The 23,431-nt window shown below is 35.7% G+C and overlaps 2 protein-coding genes and 1 pseudogene across 2 annotated transcripts; 2 read left to right on the forward strand and 1 right to left on the reverse strand.

The window, feature by feature from the left end:
* Window positions 1-7,699: 7,699 nt before the first annotated feature.
* Window positions 7,700-8,386, reverse strand: LOC114725200 (sugar carrier protein C-like; annotated as a pseudogene).
* A 2,733-nt stretch (window positions 8,387-11,119) lies between these two features.
* Window positions 11,120-12,072, forward strand: LOC114725211 (ethylene-responsive transcription factor ERF027). The gene has a single exon (XM_028911696.1). It carries the CDS (start codon window positions 11,165-11,167, stop codon window positions 11,705-11,707), a length of 543 nt encoding a protein of 180 aa, XP_028767529.1. The 5' UTR covers window positions 11,120-11,164; the 3' UTR covers window positions 11,708-12,072.
* An 8,675-nt stretch (window positions 12,073-20,747) lies between these two features.
* On the forward strand, window positions 20,748-21,682 carry LOC114725196 (dehydration-responsive element-binding protein 1E-like). The gene has a single exon (XM_028911685.1). It carries the CDS (start codon window positions 20,765-20,767, stop codon window positions 21,446-21,448), a length of 684 nt encoding a protein of 227 aa, XP_028767518.1. The 5' UTR covers window positions 20,748-20,764; the 3' UTR covers window positions 21,449-21,682.
* The last annotated feature ends 1,749 nt before the right edge of the window (window positions 21,683-23,431 follow it).

Below are 23,431 nucleotides of genomic sequence, written 5' to 3' on the forward strand. Positions count from 1 at the left end.
GAGTTCAGGGAAATGAAGCGGGGGCTAAGGGGGGATTTAACGGGGGAGGGAATTGGGGGACGCGGAATTTAGAGGAAAAGGAGAGGGCATTTACGGAACAGGGAAAAGGCAGGGAGGGGAGCTGTGGCTCCCCGCAACAACTAGAATGTGGTTGGTTGCTTTCCAAATTCAAAGTGTCTTTCTATGACCGGCCAATCAATTACTGTTGGGGGCCTGCAACCTCACATACACTTGTTATGAGTTTTTTAATACTCTTTTTAGATAGCAGTAGTAGTAATATAACAATTCAAATATTTCAATATTATACCGTATACATATGAGCTAGAAAAATGAAATTGTTAATGCATGAAATTTTAGGCACGTTTTATTGGCCATGCCATGATGTAACATGATTATGGAATAATTATTCTTTCTCACGTAAAATGAGGTATTTCCAGAAGCTGGTGGTACTTTTGCTTCCTGCTTGCACGTAATAATCAACCAGGAGCACTGTTTCTAATCAGGGCTTTCAAATCCAAACTGTTAGTCAAGTTCAAATAGGATTGGGAAAGCGAGTTTTGAAATATCTAAACGGTGGCACTCACTCAATTTTTCGAGTCATAGACTTACAGGAGTTGATTTTATCATATCAAAGTTTTGTTGATTTTTCAAATTATTTATTTTTAAAGACCATGATTGGCCATATATACATATCTATGCACATAGACACCTGTTGATAATGATATCAACTGTACGTAAAAATTTTAATTACTAATATATTTTTAATATATCAATATATCTGTTAATTAATTCATGTGTAACTAAATATAAAATTATCTGCTGATTATTTCAAGACAATTAAAAATTAATCTTCGTAATTTTGTATGCTTTTCAAATTTAGACTATATTTGCATTTCGGGGATGTTTGGATGGAAACCAAACTATAGTTTCAAAAATGATTTTACAGCATACGAAAATGGTGTTTGGATGAAAGTCAAACTATGGTTTTAAAAGTGTTTTTACGGTATATAAAACAAATATATGGAGGAGTCTGCTTCGTTTTGCGAAAAAATACTTTTCAAAAGCACTTTTCTATCTTACCAAACACTTCCGAAGTAAATATATGAAGGAATTTATATTGATTTGTAGAAAAATGCTTTTAAAAAACAATTCTTATAACATCCAAACACTCACTAACTGCTTTTCAATCGAGTTTCACCATAAAAAAAAAAAGAAGATTAAATTGATCGTGACATGCAAAAATAAATAAACTCATAGTTTTAGTGGGGGGAGTATTGATTTTTGAACATTCCGAGTCAAATTCAGGATCACACGCGTAAAAAGTAGCTAAAAAAGCAGTAAGAACTAAGAACACGCATATTTAAATTGTGGTTGTTTTGATGATTATATCTTAATTGGAGGCAGGAGACAAATCAAGGGCATGGGAGGCTTTTCAAGGTGGGGCCCATCCAGGAAAAACGGTGGATCTTGACTCGCCCCATTTAAACTTTTTGTACATTTTTCCCCTAAACAAAACAAATTAAAATTAATGTGAACCCAAAGAGCATGTCGGGCGTCGGCATCCCCTCATTCCCACGCCTTCGCCTTCACCTTCGCCGTTCAAACCCTGCCAATCTTTCCCTCTCCCAACGCCTTCTTCTTCTTCACTAATTATACACCAAACACAAACAATCCGCATGCAACCTCTTCCAGATTTATGAACAAATCTACATATGTGCTTATCAGAGGGTTTATTTTAATTTAAAATATTAAACATCAAATTGCTTTACTTTCAGATAAACTTATTATTTTCTCTCCAAACTATAGGTATTCTTCTATTGAAACAATTCTGTTTAAGATGCTGTCGGGCGTTAAATGTAGACATCTTTTTTAACGAAGCTTCGAACTCTGAATTATCCTTATTAATTGCACATGTTAAAAATATTTTTATCAGATGATGGTTTCAATATAAATGATTAAATAAAGTATTTTAGAAAACCAACATGCATTTTCAATAAATATAATTAACCCGACTAATTTTGTGATTATTTATAAATTAGTTATACAGCCCCTGCCTCAAAAATAGGAAGTGGACGCCTATGTGTTTGTTTTTATAATTGTCGGCTGTATTGATCAGTTTATAGGAAATATAATTGGAAAACTGGGAATTTGGGATATGGTCATTTGTTTTGTCGTAGTATCATTTGTTTCAATTTGAGGAAGCTAGTAGCTGCTCTACATTTACCAAAAGTCCGCATTGCCAGTTAAAACTCCGTCCTACATGCGATCGATGTCGGATCCATGAATATTAATTAAACTGGGCAAATCAAAACAATAAACAAGGGCAAGATGAGACATATCGTTTCGATCTTCTCGTCCTGGTGGATGGAGAACCCCAATTTCTTATTATGTCGCGTTATTGTAAAGTTTATTAATTAATACACTTGCTTCCAAATTAGAAATCGGTGATTTTAAACTAATTACCTCATGTGCGTAGGAGTATAAGCTAAGCCAACTTCATCGTCAATGTCCGTGACGCTGTATTTTCATCAGAGTAATTAACTAAAAGCTAAGATATTTTTTAATGATCTAATGGCAATATTCTATGCACATCATATCTGTTTATGACCCGTTTGGAATAATTTATAAGTAGCTTTTCAATAATGATTTACAGAGTATAAAATAAGTATGTTGGAAAACTTTATCTTGATTTATATGAAAAGTACTTACAAGTGTTTTTAAACGTTGTCCCAAAGAGGCTGTTAGTCACCCTGATTTCTTGCTGAACATAGTTACAAAACATGATGCTAATGGCGTCAATGGTGAATAGCAGTAAATCTAAGCCCGAACGGAACACATGAATATGCTAACAAAGAGTTTAGTCTGTACTATGATTGGTTAATGCGTGCGGCAAAATCGTTGAAGGGAAAAATGACGACACGCAATTAATTTGAAAAGAAGAAAAGAGTTTGAGCCGTTCACTGTTCAGTTTCGTGCACAGTGGGACTGGAAAACGTGCCCCAAAATGACTTTCGTCACTCCATGGGCTCATAATGTGAGTGACGATGGTGACGACCAGTCGGGCTATAGTTAATTAGGTTCGTGGGGCTTAAAAAAGAAAAAGAGAAATTGGATAAAAAAGGGATGAAAGGACAACAACTGTAATGGTCAAAGGAAATTGCGAAGGGGGCGGTGGGAGCAATGACATTTGGCTATAAAAGCAACCATCGTGTACGACCCGTGTTTGTCTCCAACACCGTCTTCCTCGTCCTTAGCCTGTGTCGTTTTCCACGTACACTCTGAAAAACTACCTCCGGTCTTTAATACAAAGTTTTATTTACTTTTTATTTAAATTACAAATATAAGATTTTAATTTATTTTATTTCTCATATTTATATTTTTTTGAGTTAGTCTTTTTAATAATAGTAGTTCTAATCAATACATTAGTTGGTAAATATGTTTTTGAAAAAACAACACATTTATTACAAATAACTAACTTAACTTATTTTCTTAATCTCTTCAAATTAGTCAATTAGCTTTTATATTTAGGACCAGAATAATGTTCAAAGAATAATTTTGGGTTTTTTTATGCCACCCCCAATTACTATGTAGCCAACTAATTAATTTTTTTAAAAAAAATTATTCATGTTTATTATTTTCCTACAAATTGATTTGCTCGACTTAATTATAAACAAATATATTGCTTCTAGTTTTTAATATAAGTTATAGTTAACTAATTTGGGAAGGTTATGAAAATTACTAAATTGCTTAATTATAACATATGTTATATAATATATTTAAAATACTTAGGCATGTTATTAGATTATGTATCAATTTATAACTGGGACAAATTAGTTTGGACAAAAAAAGATAAATATAAATACTTTAAGTGATTTAGTAACTATTTTAATATCTCGAGATCAATTAATTGGGTTTTACATTAAGAATCAAAGATAGTATAATTTAATAGCACATAAATATTTTACATAGATGATCTAAGATGTGTTACAATTAAATTATTTATTCAATTTTTTTAATGAATGGGTTATTAGTAAGTAAACATCAACACCGTGTTAGAGGCGCTTTCCCCGGCTGCCTTAATTTACTAGTAACTTGTATGGATTTGTCTCTTGTTTGTATCTGGAAGACGCAAAACAGCACATGGCCCACTGGACATGTGTGCAGCCGTCATACCAATGGCTGCCCGAATATGCTCTCTATCTTGTTCATTCATATTCGTTCAATTACTTTTATTGTGGCCCTTCCTCTGTTTTGTTCTTAGTCCTTGTGTTGGAAGAAGTATCATGATTTGAAGATACGGCCTCATTAAGCCCTGCTCTTTCATTACTTAATTTGTGGTTCCATGTCTTAGTTAATTTGTCTCTCAATGACTCTCCGTACTGCTCAACCGAATATAGAGAGCAAAGAAGCAGCTTTTTGTGTTTCCCCTAGTTTTGTACTAACTTGAACAAATCTCTTATGGTTATAATTTAATGATAGTAGTATTATTTAATTTGTGAAGGAAGAAGTGAAATGCAACACAATCATGTTAGGCTTAGAGTGTACGTTAAACTAAAGAGAGCGTCAAAAGTTGACGCATGTGCAGGTTGAGAATTCCAAGCTTAAAACTAGAAGGATGGACGATGGATATGGCACATCTGATTGGCTACGTAAGTTGGCAATTTGATAAATCAAATGACGATAGTCATGGCTTGAAATGAGCACAGGGGCCTCTAAAAGTTCCATGATTAGTGCTCCCTATAGATCCTTTTCCTCCCTGGATTCCTCCTTCGGTTAATTAACTATTACTCCTCAATTCTTATCTATAAGTCATTTGTAATCTGTTTTACACTGATAAAAAAATTAAATTTTATTACTTTTTATTTGAAAATAAACAGCTTTTTAATATTATATCTTATGTAAACAAAGTCAACATAATATAAATAAAGGGTAAAATATATATTCATATAAAAAATTCTCTCAACCAAAATTAATTTATTAATAGCTGGTGTGAAAGCACAAAAAAGATTTCTTTTTACTCTGACTTTGAAACAAAACAGAGGGTTCTGGTGTTTGAAAGTGGAAAAGTTTGAAGATTTACCCGGTCAAAGTATGTCCTCAATCCCATGAACTGATCGCTAGGAACCCACCAAGTTGAGTGTTAGACACATACTGCTTTGAGCAGAATATACATGTACACACAGTGGGTATATAAGGGACAAATGTTGTTCTTCTAGAAACCTTCCAGAACACTCATATATATGTACATACGTATCCTCTCATTCTTGATGGGCCAGTCACAATGAAGGACCAGGTCGTCTCACCCAGTTTCTGACTACAAAGAGTGAAGTGAATGATCTGGAGTCATCCCAACGTGCCATGACCGTTTGCCACTATTGGTCACTTGAATGGAAGAGTGCATTCATTGTTGCGATCCCTGTCAATTCTTAAAAAGAGAACAGGAAACTTCGCGGTTCTTAGGAGTGTTTGTTTCTATTTTTTTTTTTCCCCTCAAAACAATTTTATAAAAAAAAATTTTAAATAAGTTTTAATAACGTAAAATAGAAAAATCTGTTTAATTAGTTATTACCAGAAAAATATATTTGAAAATTATTAACCAAGTTTTTTTATTTTCAAAAATGAAAAATTATTTTAGAAAACAAACAATGCCTAATTTTTCTTATTTACGGCTTTTCCCTGTCCGAACCAGTCGACCATTTTAGGCAGGAGGACATATTTACTTTGCAGCTTGTAAGACAGCCCAGAAGCCACGTCAGCATATATAGGAAGAGACATTTGCCGATTGGCGGTCCAATCAGGAGAGACTTTTGGAACACAATCAGCTAAACAAGGACGGGTTGAATTCCATTATGTTGACTGCCATGGAAGAACGACCGGGTCGTTTCGTTGACTATGATGCTGCTAATTCTCTCAAGTCTGAGATTTCGGTGTACACATTTTGGCGATATTCTGCATTTCTACTATTCCCCCCCCCCCCCAAAAATTCTACAGTTCTACTGTTGCTGAAAAATAGTTACAAAAGAAAGCGCATCAAAATAATTATTTTGACTCTTTTTTCCTATTATTATATGCAATGAATATTGTCAAACACTAAATATAAATTCAAAATTCATTTGCCAACTAATTATTTTGACTTTCAAGCACTAATAAAAGTTATTTGGACATGATGGCAAAGGAGAAACAAAAAAAAACAAGAACTGGCCAGGCGTTTCTGTCATTCCTGCAAGGGCATGTAGTTTTTTTAATTTTTATCTTTTTAAAGAAAAAGAAGGCTAAGAAGCTAAATCAGCAATAAGCCGGACAGGGGTGATCCAGGCAAAACAACATTTGGAGTTTAGATGCTTTTGCCCAGATCCAACGGTTCCTTGACTTTTATTTTGCCTCCAATATGACTTTTTGGGTTCTGAGCAAGACGATGGCCCCGTTTTGGTAGTAACAGCTCATTTTTTGGTTTTCACCGAGATATCCATCAGAGCGAACCCAATGATTAATCCCTCGGGTACTGTCGGGCCCAAGATAAGGACGACCCTCCCAGGCATGTTTGCTCCATTCCTATCCCTCCAGGAATCGAATCCCAGAGGCGATGGTTAAGGGACACAACTCCCTTACCAGTTGTGCCAGCGCGCGCTAGTAGTAACAGCTCATTGATATGTACCCAAAAAGGAAAAAACTATAACAGCTCATTGACTTCCGTCTTGTGTGGTTTTTGGCCTTGTTTTTGCTCTGTTTTAAAGCCGTTTGTTTGTTTTGAAATGGATGTTACTGGGCCACATCCTGAGCCCAAAAGGACGTGCTTTTAGGCCCATAACGGCCCTATTAAAATATGGATCCCCGCCTTGATCAGGGGAGGAAACATTAAACAAAAAGGGATAGATGTCATAATCCCATATTCCTCACTCCAAAAAAATACAATACAAGGAAGTAAATAAAACGTCAAGATATATCCAGCACCTTCAAATCAGGTAGCACCCTATTGTATTTTGAGATACATTTAGCATCTTGAAATAATTTTTCAAGTGCGTACAGTACCGTAAATTTTTTTTTTGTGTCTAACACCTCAAAATATTTTTGGTATATCCAATACCAATACACCATAAAATACTTAAAGTATTTTTGGTGCACTTTTAACCCATGAATAAATGGAGACATGTTTAAAATAAAACTGTCTAAAAAGGAAATAAAGATAGTGCAAAGAAAGGCCTGTTCTACCAACAAATTTAGCCTTCATGGTAAATACATGAGGATTTAATTTGGAGGTTCTGAGCTCGACACTAAGAAAGGCCTGTTCTATGCTTTTGAGGCTGCCGGAGCTTCCCAATCTTGGACCAGTAAGGGTGCTTCTCCCAAACAGTAGCCATTTCTTCAATGGGAATTCCTCTGGTCTCAGGTAGCAATTTGTAGATGAAGATGCTCATCATCAACGCAAACAAGCGAAGAAAATGAAGCGGCCGAACTTCATGTGACACAACATCGCCGTGAAAACTTGCGCCGCCGCAAATGTGAAGTCGCGCTCTGAGCCGCCGATCTCACTTCCAGTGGGAATATCTCACTCGGCACCAGCCACCCAAGAGGACCCCACGACCACTCGAATCCAGGCACATACAGATAAATATTCATGCCACCACCAGATGTGCATACTACGCCGGCAACACTCCGGGATTCCCACCCACCCCAACCTTCATCCCTATCGCAATTGTTATCACCACCTGGAGAAAAAGCCACGCGTTATGAAGTTCCCAAGAAGATTAACCAAGTTTTGATGGCAGATCAACATTTGAAGACCACCTTCTTCCAAATTTATCAACGGTGAAAATGGAAACAAGTGTGGCGCACGAATTGAAGGCTCCGGTGATGACGGCGGACGCTAGAGAAGCGGAGGCTCCGAAACCGATGGTCTTGAACAGAACAGGAGCATAGAAGGTGATTATGTTTATGCCGGTGAGCTGTTGGAAGAAGGGTATGGCGATGGCGAACGTGAGCTGAGGACTGGACTGCCTTGTCAGGAGAGGGCCATGGGTGTTTCACGGGACGGGAGGCTTCACAGGCGGCGACCAGATCCTTAAACTCCTCGTCGATCTCGGAAGTCCCACGAATCTTAGCCACCTCTTCCTTAATTTGCTCCCTCGTGATGACCGCCTTCAATCAAAGAGTTGGGGCAGTCAGGAAGAAAGATGGCACCAAGTATGATCATTATCGCAGGAACTCCGGCTAACGCCAAGCTGTATCGCCACCCTTCGCCGCTCGGCAACTTGGCCAAAAATTAGTTCAGTACATTGGCCGCTAATATGCCTATTGTGATCGACAACGGGAACATCGTGTTCAGAGCTCCTCTGTACTTGTATGGCGCCACCTCGGATACGTAGATCCGCACAGACTGTTTCAAGGGTTAGGAAAAAAAAACGGCAAAGACTAAGAACATTGATATGAAAGGAATGGATCGAGGTTAGCTTGCTGATATTATATGTTTTGTGTTTATTGAGAAAAGAACCTGATTGTTTCTCCTATATCAAATTTAATTAGAATCCCCATATTATCTACATATCAAATTTAAACATGGTTATTTCGTATAACAGATAAATATATTTACAAACTCAGCTTATTATTCAATTACATTAAAACAAATAAAAAAACAACCCCCACACAACGTTGATGTAAATTATGTTACCTCCGGTTTTTAATATAAGACCTAATTGACTGATTTGGGGAGATTAAAAAAGTTAGTTAAATTAGTTATTTGTAGTAAATAGATGTTATCTTTTCTAAAATGCCCTTATTGATCATATATGTTTGAATTATAACTTGATAGTACCTCCTTAACATATGCAACTATTGTAGGAATTACTTGAGAAAAAATGAATAAATATTAGAGACAAAATGTATTGAAATCTTATATTTATGATCAAATTAAAAGTCAAACTAATTCTTATATTAAATACCAGAGTTAGTACTTTTATGTGGATGAAAAGAGTGGCCCTTATGTGGGGTGTGTGCGCGCGTGCGCGTACTATGTGTACATGAATGGAGACCAACAGACCAATGAATCAAGGAGGCAATAGAAAGCAGAGAATTAATGAAGCATGTGAGATCACAGAAGCCAACAGATTTTACGGCAACCAAACATTAAGCATTGAACTTTGGTGGCCAAACATGGTCCATACAATTTAATACAACCAACAAAACAAGGTCTGATATATGATGTAAAGAAACAGCACTTTGAAGAGATTGCAAACATTTTTTGTTCCTTTTCCTTTCAACAATGTTTATTAGGATGTCGTTTTTAATTTCTGGGTTACATGTAAGAGAAGTACAAAAAGGAGCAGCGGCAGGGATTTAACTGGAATATCTTAATGCAACTGTCAATTTTCCATATAGATGATTAAGCCACGGATAATAATTCTTTTGTCAGTTGGAATATCAACACCTAAATTTAGGTGAAATATCAATCTGAAGAATAGTGCTACTATGGGATAGTGACTCCAATAATAATAATGGGATATATTCAAACCCATGTGGCAGATCAATTCAATGCTATGTTTTTTTCCCAATTTTTTTTTTGTTGTTTTAATTTTGATTATAACAATCCCAGCACGAGGGAACATATGGATAGTAATATTAGTGAGAGTTCAAAGTACGAAAACCAAAGGCATCTGATATAGGTTAAGCAGTGTAAAAGCAGTAATAAAAATAAATTTTTTCACCTTAATTTAAAAAATCGTTGCATTAATTATATTTTCCATTTATAGGCATGTTTAAAATAGAATACAAGAAAGTCCATAGATTACAGAACTCATAAACACACACGGGGCTCACTTGGACTTGGTTTCTGTACATTACGCGGTGAAAGGCAACGTAGATCATATTTTTAAGTTTTAGGAATTTTTTAATTAAATCTCAAAGAGTGACACGACAAAAAAATTCTAGGTGCCCGACCCTGTTGAGTAAAAATTTCAAAAACAAATTTTTACCTTAATATTGAGTCGATGTCAACTTTTTTTTTCGCAGGCAAGACCGATTGAATTAATTTGGCAAAAGTAGGTAATTAAACAATTGGATAAAGGTGGTCAAAATCCTAAAAGCAAAAACTTTCCTAATCTCTACAGAACTTAAAATGGATTTCGAACAGCGAAGTGAAAACACATATTTCCCATTATGTCCAGGTTAAAATCTAAGCAGCTTGTTAACAACTTTTCATCAAATTAAACCCTTGAGGTGCAGCTCCAATTCATCATCCACGCAACACACAGTATAACATTTAAAATCAATAACTCTATAGTTTAATGACATCAAAACTTTATTATAAGTAAAAAAAATTCTACTCCTCCTCAGTGGATTCAGCAAGCAAAAGGATTGGATACACTCACTAAGAAAGCAGATTCGACTTTGGAACACATCACGGTGTTGGAGGAGGCATCTTCAAAGCTCGTAAACAATGAGTTCAGCTTGTCCCAGTTTAAGCTACAGTGTTAGGTAGGACTAAGGTCAAGGGTTAATTGTCCTGCTATTGGATCATGGTGAACCCAACCCCTTTTCTAAATTTTGTTCACAAAAAAAAAAGTAAAAAAATTGTACATATTTGATTTTGTTTGTAACCTAAACTATTTAGTGTCTATTTCTAATTTTAAAAATAAGAATCAGCACTGGAAACATGATTAACCTCCATTTTTTAATATAAAAATTAGAAAAAAAAATAATAGGAGTAAACAAGAAAGATGTCAACGTTGGTGAGTGTATATGAAAAAGTAGGAAGTAGCTGTCGCTAATCAGCGTCTCATGCGTGTCATGACGACAAGAATTGGGGTATGTACCACTGACTCGCAGGTCCCAACCATGAAACATCATCAGTCATTGAAATCTCTCTCTCTCTCTCTCTGGGGTCATTACTCATTTAATCTTGTTCTATTCATCACTAGTCCAGAGTCCAAACCCAAACCCTATTAATGGAGCCAGCTAATTAAAGTAGCACTACATCACTTGGCTCCGCCGCGAAATCCCCACGCTTTTCCTTTCTTAATACATTCGTTTCTGCATATATATATATAAACCCCACCTCATTCTCTCCTTTACTGGTGTCACCAAATCTTGTTTTCCCTCTTTCCCTGCGCTATAAATGGTGTGGCTAAACTAAATTAGAGACACCTCCACGTGTCATCAAAACCAGTGGCGTATGGCGTCATCGTCGTCTTCCAAGAGCAAGAGGCACCCGCTGTACCACGGGATTCGGTGTCGGGGAGGAAAATGGGTGTCTGAAATCCGGGAGCCACGTAAGGATTCTCGCATATGGCTCGGAACGTTCCCGACGCCAGAGATGGCCGCCGCCGCCTACGACGTAGCGGCGTTAGCCCTTAAAGGCAGCGACGCTGTCCTCAACTTCCCTGACTGGGTCGGGACTTATCCTGTGCCGGCTTCTCCATCTGCTGCTGACATTCGCAGCGCCGCCGCAGCCGCAGCCGCACTCATGGCACCTCAAGAACAGACTCAAACCAACGACGCTGCCAATGTCGCAGGTAATGCTAATCATGGGAATGAGGGCAATGTTTCGTGGTCTGAGACAGAGTTTGTGGACGAGGAAGCCATATTCGACATGCCAAACTTGCTCGTGGACATGGCCGGAGGAATGCTGCTCTCCCCTCCCAGAATCGACCCGCCACCCTCCGATAACTCCCCCGACGACCGGTCGTACGGAGAAACATTGTGGAACTATTTTTGAGCTTCCAGGTTAATGATGACACAGAACAATACTCCAATAAGACAATTGGGCTCAAGCTTTCCCGGAGGCCACTGTATAACTAATTATATACCTGCGAATGCGAATTCGTCTCGGCTTCAATGTGTCCTGAGATGTTTCTTCGTCTGCGTTTCTTCTAGGCTTGTGAAAGTGTTTTTAGAATACTAGTCCATCCTGCTTTCGTTTTCGTGTGGGTTTAATATTTTGCTCTTAATGCTTTTCAGAAACATGTGCGCTTTGGGAATAAACAGAGTCGCACTATGACAGGGACTTGACTAAAACCCATGTAATCCCTTTTAATTATTATTATATTAAAGTACTAATGCTGGTTTAAGATGATTTTATAAATTTAAGTATTCAATTAAGTCAGTGCAGGGTCAGGAGGGTTTTACCGACTCCTGGCCGCAATAGCTTTAGTGGGTCCCAGTGGACCCAAAATTAGAAGAACCTGTTTGGTTAAGATTGAGGGGAGACAGAAGATGTATGGATAAAGATAAGAAGAGTCAACAAAGTGTCTGATTTGTTAATCTTTTGTACTGTTCAGTTTTTCTGAGCTCGCAATCATGCCGCCATAAGCATCATTCGTCCCCTTCATTCAAGTTATTTCCAATTCATGCCACACTTACCCATTATATTCATGGAAAGTGATCATAATGTGTAGCAGTTTAATGAGAACCCATGTGCTTAATAATAATAAATACTTGTTCTCTGAACTTTTTTCACTTCAATTTCGAATCGCCGTTTATTCAACACCAAAACAAATAGTACAAATTTATGAACAGAGTAAACATTTTTTGGCTGAGGCACAGTAAATGAATTCTTGAAGCAAGACGTACGCACGCACTTAAGCATTGAAAATGAAAAACAGTGATTGTAATTGGGATTGAGAAAATAGTATTTAATAGAAGAGATTGCTTATTACATAGGATTAGACAAACTCATGTGTGTGGGATTGATAAATACTATTGGGGAAGTGGTATTCCTCAATCCTACTTTTATAAATTTGTCTAATCCCATATAACAAATACTTACTTATGCTAAGAACTTTTTAATGATTTTTTGTCAATTGTAATGCTAATTCTTATCCCTCATTTTCACTGTTTTGTATCAAGCAATACTTAAGAGATTCAGATTTTTTTGGTCTTGGCAACAGTAGTCTTACCATTATTCTGAGACTGAGCGAAGCACAGACCAGACTACAGAGGGCCTCAGAACATCCCCCTCTTATCTTTTTTATTTCTTTAAGCACACGGGTTACTTATTGAAGTATATCCATTCGAAAACAAATAGCTTCTAGCAAGTATATATAGGCCTGTAAACCTGTCATATGTGTATAAATAAATATCGTTCGGTCAGGAGAATTATCCATTAACAGTTACGCTGATTACTGAAGAAAGTAACGATATGAAACTAGTCAGAACATTATGGAATCACACGCGACCTAACTTGGCAGGTGGAGTAATGTGGAGTTACCCCTATTAGCGGTGTACGTGTTGGGTAAGTAGATTGAATATAGCATCATAGAGATTAAAAAGAATGGGAATACGTTATTGCTTAAGTTAAATTCTTATTTATTATCTTAATTTTTATATAAGTTATGAATATTTTTTTACACTGCCACACTTAGCTTGATAGAGCATAGATGTGTGTGTGTGTGTGAGATAGGAACGGGAAAGATATAACATTAATATATCCTTCTTTTACTTGATGATCTAGGGCAAGTTTGACTCTACATACTTCATTCCATTCATATATACTACCTCCAATCTTAATTATGGGACCTCATTTATAGTCTATAAATGAGATCTTATAATTAAGACCGGAGATAGTACTATATATTCCTTCCACCATCTGATGAAATAAAGTGCTGCAGCTTTAATATATAAAAAGGGGGGGAATGGGCAGATTAAAAGCTATCGAGTTCCTTAGTAACAAGTTTCTATATGTTACTACCTCCGATCCTTAATATAGCAACTAATTGACTAAATTAAGTAAATTAATAAAGTTTGTTAAGTTAATTACTTATAATCGATAAATGTTATTTTTCTTAAAATGTCCTTATTAATCATATATATTAGCTAGAACTACTATTTGATAGAACATTTAATATGTGTAACTATTAACTTTAGAAAAAATAAATAAATATGATAAACAAAATAGATTGAGATTTTATATATAACCAAATTAAATATAAAACTATCTCGTATATTACTGGGAAGGAGTACTTGTTAGCGCAGCTAATTAGCTTCGCATGAGGATGCCTTCCGGTTATTGTGATACGTACTTATCTTTTATTATTTCACGACGACACTCTGGTAAGAACATGGCTGGTGTTCTTTTTAATTAACTATTTAGTTGTTATTATAAGATCTCAATAATATAATAAAAGAACTAAGGAGGGCAATGTGATGATGGATCAATTGGATGGAGTGGGTGGTGGTTGGTTGTTGTTTAATTTCTAAACGTCATGTGAGGGATTCGGACTAGCTGGTTAATTAAGTCAAGTATAAATATGATGAGTCAAACAGTGAAGATTGAGTGGGGACTAGCTGGCTAGCTAAGTCGGCCATGAAATCAAAAAGGGAAGAGAGAGAGAGAGCGAGATGATACACATGGATACGTGAAAGCTTAAATTAATGTTGAAAGACACTGTGCTGTAGTTGCTTCAGCCGGGTAAACTTTATTCATTAGCAAAACCAAAAAGGAATTTAGCAATCTCTAACAGGTAGGGTCTTGTCTTTGTGCACCCCAGGTGACCAAATCATGTTATTAAATAATACTCACTCCACATGGTTGAAGTGATAGCAGTCTCGCCGTAAAGAGAAAAATACAAGTTCGAATTTTAGAAAGCACACTTGTTGGGAGAATTATTTCTTAACTGTTTTAGGTTCGAAAGGAATTAGTCTCAAATCCAATATGATCTGGAGATATTTTCTTTCACCTAAAAAAATGACACTCACTCCATCATCATCATCAAACGCATCAATCTCTTATACTACATTGATCCTTTATACAAGACTTTGTTTGAATTTTATTTTGATCCTAAATATAATATTTATCCTTATCCACTTTGTACGTCATATTTATCCATTGGAAATAATTATTCTAATAATAGTAATTCTAACTAATATACTTGATTAGTAAGGATATTTTAGGAAAAGACAATACTTACTTATTACAAATAACTAACTTAACTTATTTCCTTAATTTACTTAATTAGTTAATTAGCTCTTATATTTAGGGCGGAAAATAGTAGCATACCCCCATCCTTAATATAAGAGCTAGTTTAACTTTTAATTTGATCTAAATATAAGATTCTAATCCATTTGCCTCTCATATTTATCTATTCTTTTAAGATAGTCTTGTAGTAGTTATACATGTTAAATGTTTCATCAAATGGTAGTTCTAGCTAATACACAAGATTAACAAGTATTTTAGAGAAGACAATGCATATTTATTATAAATAATTAACTTAACAAACTTTATTAGTCTACTCAAATTAGTCAACTAGCTCTTATAATATAACTTTGAACTGTCCAGAACCAATATAATTCTCTTTTTTTTTTTTTTTAGCTTTTTGAAGTTTGACCAGGAGAGGTTGACACAAATGGCCGACATCTATATCTCTCCATCGTTTTCTTTGTTTTGTTTCAGTTTTCAAAGTATAGGTTTGAACTGAGTATGACTTGGTTGGTGACCCCTCGCTTTCTCTCCTTCGCTTTGTTTCCACAACTTTTAAATGTATTCATATGTATATATTTCGGCCAGGCCAATTCAATCAAGTGATATGGATATATATTTGCACGTTCTCCCTGTATATTTATATACACACAGGGAGATGTGTGCGTGTGTGTGTGGTGGCCGACTTGGTTCCATTTGATATTTACGATCACAGCCAAATCTTGGTGGCCCCACGATGTCACAACGTTCGTATCTCCGCACGTCTCTCTTATATTCTTCAATTCTACGCTCTAATTTCCCCCGCCGCTTTCTTCTTGGCTATCATTGTTCCTCCTAGTCGCCTCGGAAATCAAATTTATTATAAGGAAATATATAATAAAAATCTTAAATGTGTGTGTGTGTGAATTGATGAATGAATATTTTTGCGGCCGATGATGTGCCTTGTGTCTATTGGATGCTTTTCTGAGAAGAGAGACTAATACAAGTGCATCTATTATTATTTGAGATTCATGCTCCCTTAGCTTTTATTAATTACTCCCTCCGTTCCTTATTATAAGAGACATTTGATGCTTATGGCATGTTCCTATATATAAGAGACACTTACAAGTTGTCTCTACTTTTTGGTTGATTTACTATTTTACCCATATTTTTATCTCCAATTCACACTCTCTCTCCCTCCCACTTCTCTTTCTTTTAATAAATTAATTGTTATCTCTCATGCTCTCTCTCCTTATTAATGAGGGTATTTTTGGAAAAAAAATTATACTTTTTACATATTAATTGTTCTCAACTAATTTTAACTGTTTTTTTTTTGATCAACGTACTTCGTTATTTGTCTCTTTAATAAGGAACGGAGGGAGTACTTACTATGAAAAATATGGGAGATTTAATTACAGCGGTGTAATTTTGACTAAAACATATCGAATTCAAATACTCCCTCCAATTCTAAGTGTAAAGGCTAAACAACTAAGTCATTTACATTATGAAAATCAATTTAGTTAGTTATTCAAAAAAAATTAATGCCCTCCTCTCCATCATTATTTACATATTATCCCTATTAATGCGTGCAGTAATCGGCAATAATAGTTTTAAAAAAAATAATAAATATAAAATTAAAGACACAGAAGATTGAGATGTTATATTTTAAAATCAAAACAAATTTTTCAACTAATAATTTGGGTATATTTAGAATAAAAGGGAGGGAATAGTTGATTTGGAGTCTATTAACTATTAATAAAAAAATTTCCTTTGCTTTTTATATGATTCAAGAAACCAAAGTTCATGATTAAAGAACAATCAGAGTTATGACGTCTGAGAGATAAAACATAGTTTTTGACGGTGTGAAAGTGAACAATAGAAGTGACATGATCACGGGGTTAATTTGGTGTGATGTGTGTGTGCGCGCGCATGTAATTTATTAAGGGAAAGGTCGACGAGTTGCAAACGAAACTTGATGAGAAGAGGAGAAAGTAAGATATCCCATGAGACACACTCATTTATGTCCTTTCGACCCGACCAGCTAATTAAAGACTCCAAAAATCAAATATCTCCCGCCATCATTATTCATTATTTCGTCGTCCAGGTAGGTAAAAGTTTAGATTATTAGTCGAGATTTCAATATAATACGCTTCTTCGTTCAAGGTGTGGTTACAAAGATATAAAATTGCACATTTTTCACCAATATAATATGCTTCTAACTTCAAGGTGTAGTTACAAAGATATAAAATTGCACATTTTTCACCAGCAAAATTCTCACTTTAACAGTGAGATTTGTACCCATGATCTTCTATATAGTTTACGAGCTTTGTAGATCATGACCAATTGAAGTCACTGCTTTTTCCTTATGTCATTAACTTTCTGGAAAATAATTTAATCTAAGTTTAATAGATAAATTTTTAGGCGAAATTGGCGCTTTAATTAATTGATAGGGGGTGTGAAATTATCAATGCAATCCAGTTGCCGCAACGCATTGATTTCACTGAAGAAAATCGTTATTTTTATACTTTGGCGAGATTGTAGTTGGTAAATTAAAATGAAACTTTTAAAAAGATATACAATGAGTATAGAATATTTGTGCGACATCAATCCTAAAAAGAACTAATTAAAGATTTACCAAATTCAGAAGTCGTATTGAATTGTAGTTGAAATATTGAAATAGGACTACTGAAATGATAGGTGAGTATAAATTAAAGTTTGTAAACCGTACAACTAAAAAGCATAAACCTCACTAAAAAAATTCAGCAATTATAATTATGACTAAAATATTTTTGGGAATTTAAACAAGACCCTTTTTCTTTTTTGCGAACCTAAAATAAGACTACTTAAATGGTATAAAGTGGGCAAGAATTCTGTGCAGGCCACTATTGAAAGCCGCTTACCTGAATTATTCAAAAATATTTAAGCAACCGGTATCCTACTTAGAATAAATTATTTTTTGAAAAGAAAGAAGACGTTAAAGACCTAAAAAATACGACTTTATATTGCCGGCCATTTTCAGAAATTCATGATCTTTTATCGTCACTGTTCCTCTCGAAGGGTCTGTAACTTGCAATTTTTTTCCCAGTGACAATGACACACACCTTCTATGAAATATTAAAATAATAATAATAATTATTATTATTATATTTAACAGAAGTTTGTTTCCACTTTCAAGTTTCAACAACGAGAGTTGTATATAATTTGAATGGCTTTCTAAATAAAGAGGTAAAATTAGACTGTTGTTTGGATAGAACTTAATGGGCAGAATCTGAATCTTGACTTTAAATGTAGGACTAAGTTTTTACTTAAAGCTGTACCAACAAAAAAAGTTCTTAATTAATGTCTTCAAGTAGTTTAGGCACACTACTCTTCGGCAAGATGATCCAACGCAGGGCAACAGGCCCAAACATACAACAACTCCAAAATCCAACGAACCCCACATGCCAAACATATTATTAATAGCAAAAATTACCACAGCCCTCCCCCACAGGGACCCCCCCCCCCCCCAAAAAAAAAAAACAGCTTGCCTTCTCTGCCTTGCCCTTTACGTCGGCTGCACCTCCTTTACCCCAGAACTCCACCATTTTGAATGTGAAATAGGAGGTTGAACCCCCCCCCCTTTTAATCCTTTTAAGTTTTTCAATTAGCATCTAGTATTTTAAAATATTTTTCTAAAGTACCTAATATTTTAAAATAATTTTTTATACACTCAAAATCTATTCTAATTTAATTTTTCAGTAACACTCAGTATCCTACAATAATTTACATCCTAAAATATTTTTAGAGTAGCGCTTTGTATGCTAAGTTTATGTCATTGCCATTGAAAAAAATACATTAAGAATAAAATTGCATTGAGCATCCTAAGATATTAAGTGTTACTAAAAAAATATTTTAAGACATTGAATGTACTTAAAACTAGTTTAGAGGATATGGGGTTCTATTAACAGAATATTTTCCAATATAGAGAGCACAAAAAATTTTCTTCGAATACTAGGTGCCACTGGATAAATATTTTAGAGTGGGTTGAGTGCATCAAAAATTATTTTAAAATACTGAATATTATTGAAAAGTATTTTAAGATACCATATGCTGTTTTTTATGGTACTAAATGCATCCAAAATTATTTTAAGATTCTGAGTGTTGGCAAAAAAATGTTTTAGGATGCTTTTTGAATATATAAAAAATTATTTTAAAATATTAGGTATTGTTACGAAAATTTAAAATACTGGATGCTATTTAAAAAATTTCAACCCACCCAAAACAGTGTAATTTTGGGTAAAAAAAAGAGTTAGCGGACTCAAAGGGAAGGGAGGAGAAGCCAATTCCGAAACAATCAAAAGGAGTAGACTTGGTACAGCTTAAGTAAGGTTTGGAGTTCGAGCCTCAGTATATGTTTCACCCACCACAGCCAGGTGTACAACGGGAGTCGGATCCAGATATAGTCAGAGTAAAGTTCCGATAAACTGTGTGGGCAATATAAAAAAAAAAATCCCTATATTTTGACCTTATTTTATTTTCAGTATTTCTATGGTTTTCCATCCTTTTTATCTTTTCCCCATCTGTTATTTTATTTTCAAAAACACTTAAAGTGACATTTCTAAGCATTTTAAAAAAATAAATTCTCTTATTAATATGATTATGAAATTGCTTCCTTTTTCTTTCTTTCTTTCTTTTTTGCGGCGGCCAGAAAGCATTATCCATTCTTAATGTCTAACGTTAGAAAAGGATCCCAGAAAAAGTCATAAAATTGACCATCGCGTATTCGCGTTGCCCCCAGCTAGAGTAAGAATAAACACCTCATCAAGCATGAACACGTCTTCAACACGTGACTTACTGGGCTTCCCATTCCATTCTGAGTAATGACGTAGCCCTGACCCCAAAAAAGTGACGTACCCAAGTCCACGTGTCGCCAAATTCAAACTTCCAGTCCTTTTTATCCTTTTACTTAACCAAGAACCCCCTTGACCCAGTCCAAACTCCAAACACTACTAAATTCTTACTCGTACCACTTACTTTAAAAAAAAAAAACAAATTATATAAATATATACTACCTCCTGTGATTTTTATTTTAATCATAAATATAATATCTAAATTCACTTTATCTCTCATATTTATACTCTTCCAGTTCTTAATATAGGATCTAATTGTTGAATTAGTTTTGGTTCTAGATATAAGACCATTTTTAATATTTATCAATTTTCTCTAAAGCACCCCTATAGATACTCCCTCAACCATAATCAAGTAAAAGAAGGAGAGGAAATATTAAGAAAGATGATTATGGTATTTTAGGAAAAATGTGTCACATTTCTTATAATTAACTAACTTACCTAACTTTCTTAATATAATCAAATTAGTTAAATAGGTCTTATGTTAAAGATTGGAGGGTATTTTTTTAACATAGTTTTTTTTAATGATAGTAGTTTAAGTCAACACACTTTATTAATAAAGATATTTTAAGAAAGACAAAATCTATTTATTAACTAACTTAACTTATTTTCTTAATCTTTAAACTAATTCTTATATTTAGGAATCAGTAACTAATGTTTTACTCACGTTGACTTCCACTACTGTTATCTACGAAGACTGTAATCTTCCTGGAATCTAGTTTTGAAGACTTAAGATGATGTACATCCTACGTGGCACAAAAAGAACTTCCTCACCCAAAGTACACGGAAGCAGCCAAAGCAAGTGATAACCGTGGGCCAGTCGACCCACAATAATAAGCAGCCAACTGAACCCGTGTCCGTGTCCACCTCGTAGGCACGTGTTATTATTCTTCTTCTTCTTCACTCTCATATGGATAAGCTATATATACTCTGACCCAGCCGCAGTGGACTCGTCATCAGTCTCAAACAGAAAACATTTGCCGATAGCTTTGAAATGAACGGTTTCGGGACTTTCACAAGTAACTCAGAGGGATCCAACTCGTCATCTCACTCCGACGAAGAAGCGATCCAATTAGCGTCGGAGAAACCGAAGAAGCGAGCCGGACGCAGGGTGTTTAAGGAGACAAGGCATCCTGTGTACCGAGGAGTGCGGCGCAGGGACAAGGACAAATGGGTCTGCGAGGTTCGTGTTCCTAATAACAACAAATTAAGGATCTGGCTCGGAACTCATTCCACTCCTGAGAAAGCAGCCAGAGCCCATGACGTTGCTGCTCTCGCACTTCGTGGTAAGTCGGCTTGTCTCAATTTCGCAGACTCCGCGTGGCAGCTTCCGGTGCCGGCGTCCACAGATCCCGATGAGATACGGCGAGTGGCGATGGAGGCGGTGGAGGCCTTTGACGACGACAACGAGAACCAGCACGGCGAAGTGTGTAGCAGTATGGGGACAGTGATGGGATCAGAAGCTCACACTGGGATGAGCATGGAATTAGGAAGGCATGTGAATGGAGTTGAAGTTGGGGTTTCAGCGTTTGAAGATCAGATTTTGTTTAGCATGGCGGATGAGCCGTTGAGATCTCCGCCGGCGGCTTACTCTCTGGGAACAACCGGGTGGGACTGGAGGGAGGAATTAGGGGACCACGTGGATAATGAGGTCTCACTTTGGAGCTTTAGCATTTGATTGATCTGAAGTGAGATGTACTATGGTCTTGGCTTTTCTAGTACTACTGTGTATGATGTTCAGTGTATTTTTACTATTTTAGGCAAGCTTGTACACAACAGAAAAAGGGAAAAGGGGGTTATGTGTCGGTCTTCCCAAACACTCTTTCCATTTTGAGTCTTAATTTGAGCACAGTGAAGCGAGCAAAACTACAGTGACTTCTTCCCGCTGTGTTTTTTTGGCTGGCAAGGAAGAAGACCCCCAGCTCAAATTATGTAATTAATTTGTCTTTTTTCTTTCTTTTGTATTGTACTATCAGACTAGCTTTTTCTTTAATTTATGCGAATCTGTTAGTTTCCTTATTGTATCGGCGACTAGAGCATTTACTTCTAGATAACCTTTTTTTAACTATTTATGCAATTGTAATTAACTAAAAAGTGTGGCTGACTATAAAACAATGTGTTGTTTATTTTAATATATTTATTAACTATTAATTTTGTGGCCAAACATATATTCGTTATTTTAATCATTCTCAATAGTCAGAGTCACACAAACAAGGAACAAGATGAATTGTACCGGGATTGGATGTATCACCCTCGTGTCTGGCTGGAGACTTGGAGTTCTATGAGCCTAAGATACTGAGAATGGAGTTGGGAAAGAGAAGGGGGATGGTGGAAAAGAGCAAAGTAGCATCCAATATGTCATTTTATAGTTGTATCCACTACCTTATCATATGATGTTATTTTTCTGGTGTTTCCATCATCTTGATCTTATTTGTAGTGCATTAGTCATCTTAAACCATACATAAAATTAGAATGTTAATTGTAAATAATTGGATAAAAAAATCATAGTGTTGGATAAATTATAAATAGGATCAGGATAATAAATACTACTAAAAAATAATATTATGATGCTGAATGATACTTTAATCAAAAATAAAAAGGATTGTGTAGGAAAGGCATGGCAACAATGTGGTTATTACGATGATTACTGCACAATTAGAGTGATCTGCATATTTGGACATAGAAAATTTAGAACCTCCTCCAAGGAGTGTACCCATGGAGTGAGCTACATGTATTTGCATAGAAAACTACATATCTGAACCATGTGATTTTCCTTTATAACTTCTAGCCATATATTAATATTTTATTTTTAGAGAGATATTATAGATCAAATAGGAAAAAAAGTAACTATCAAATAACTTTTTCCACCAATAGATTTTCCCAATATTTAGCCATAGGCGTAGCAGTGGCTTTCTTTTCGAGTATGGGGCTGTCGGCCCAATTGCCAAATGGACCGATCTTTTTTTTTTTTCCAACTTGTCTTGTTGAGCAGCACAATGTTTTTTTTTTTTAAATACAGAAGACGGCTTAGAGCCTAGATATTACTAGCGACCCATTCCAGGACGATTCTCCTGAAACGAAGTCCCAAGCAAGAACCAAAGATTCAAACCTTTGAAAACTGCCCATTCTTCCGCTTCAAAGACAGTACAAGTGCCTAAATAATTAGCGAACCCAGCAGTCCAGTTCCCATTATTATCTCTTAAGACCCCTCCACATCCAGCACGGTGCGAGGAGGAAACTGCACCGTCTACACTTAGCTTGGTTGATCCAATCACTTGGTGGGGGTTTCCATTTATCCAATTCAGGTCTAATGGATCTCAAAGCATCATCCTCCTCCTGAATATGGACATAACTTCTCCAAGAATTCATAATTTCGCACTTGAGTCAGCTGGTTTTTCATAATCCGAGTCAAAAAAAATGAATTGATTTCTCCAGAGCCATAGTTTCCAAATAGTAGCACCCCAAATTTGTTTCCAACAACCATCTTCCATAATGCCCAAGTCTCTTTTGAGATTTAGAGCAAACCAGTCCCGAGGTTGAGGGGTAAAGAAAATAGCGTGATACCCTGGGTTGATCAATTGTAGCCATAGTCGCCTGGCATAAGGACAATCCCTTCATATATGCAGGACATCTTCATATCCCCCGTCACAGTAAGAACAAT

This window comes from Neltuma alba, unplaced genomic scaffold (genome assembly GCF_004799145.2).
Source record: "Neltuma alba isolate B1F8T4 unplaced genomic scaffold, ASM479914v2 tig00012232_pilon, whole genome shotgun sequence".
Classification (NCBI taxonomy): Eukaryota; Viridiplantae; Streptophyta; class Magnoliopsida; order Fabales; family Fabaceae; genus Neltuma; species Neltuma alba.

Bases quoted from the DNA above. Each gene is read 5' to 3' on its own strand.
- LOC114725211 (XM_028911696.1), top strand. From the start codon at position 11,165: ATGGCGTCATCGTCGTCTTCCAAGAGCAAGAGGCACCCGCTGTACCAC.
- LOC114725196 (XM_028911685.1), top strand. From the start codon at position 20,765: ATGAACGGTTTCGGGACTTTCACAAGTAACTCAGAGGGATCCAACTCG.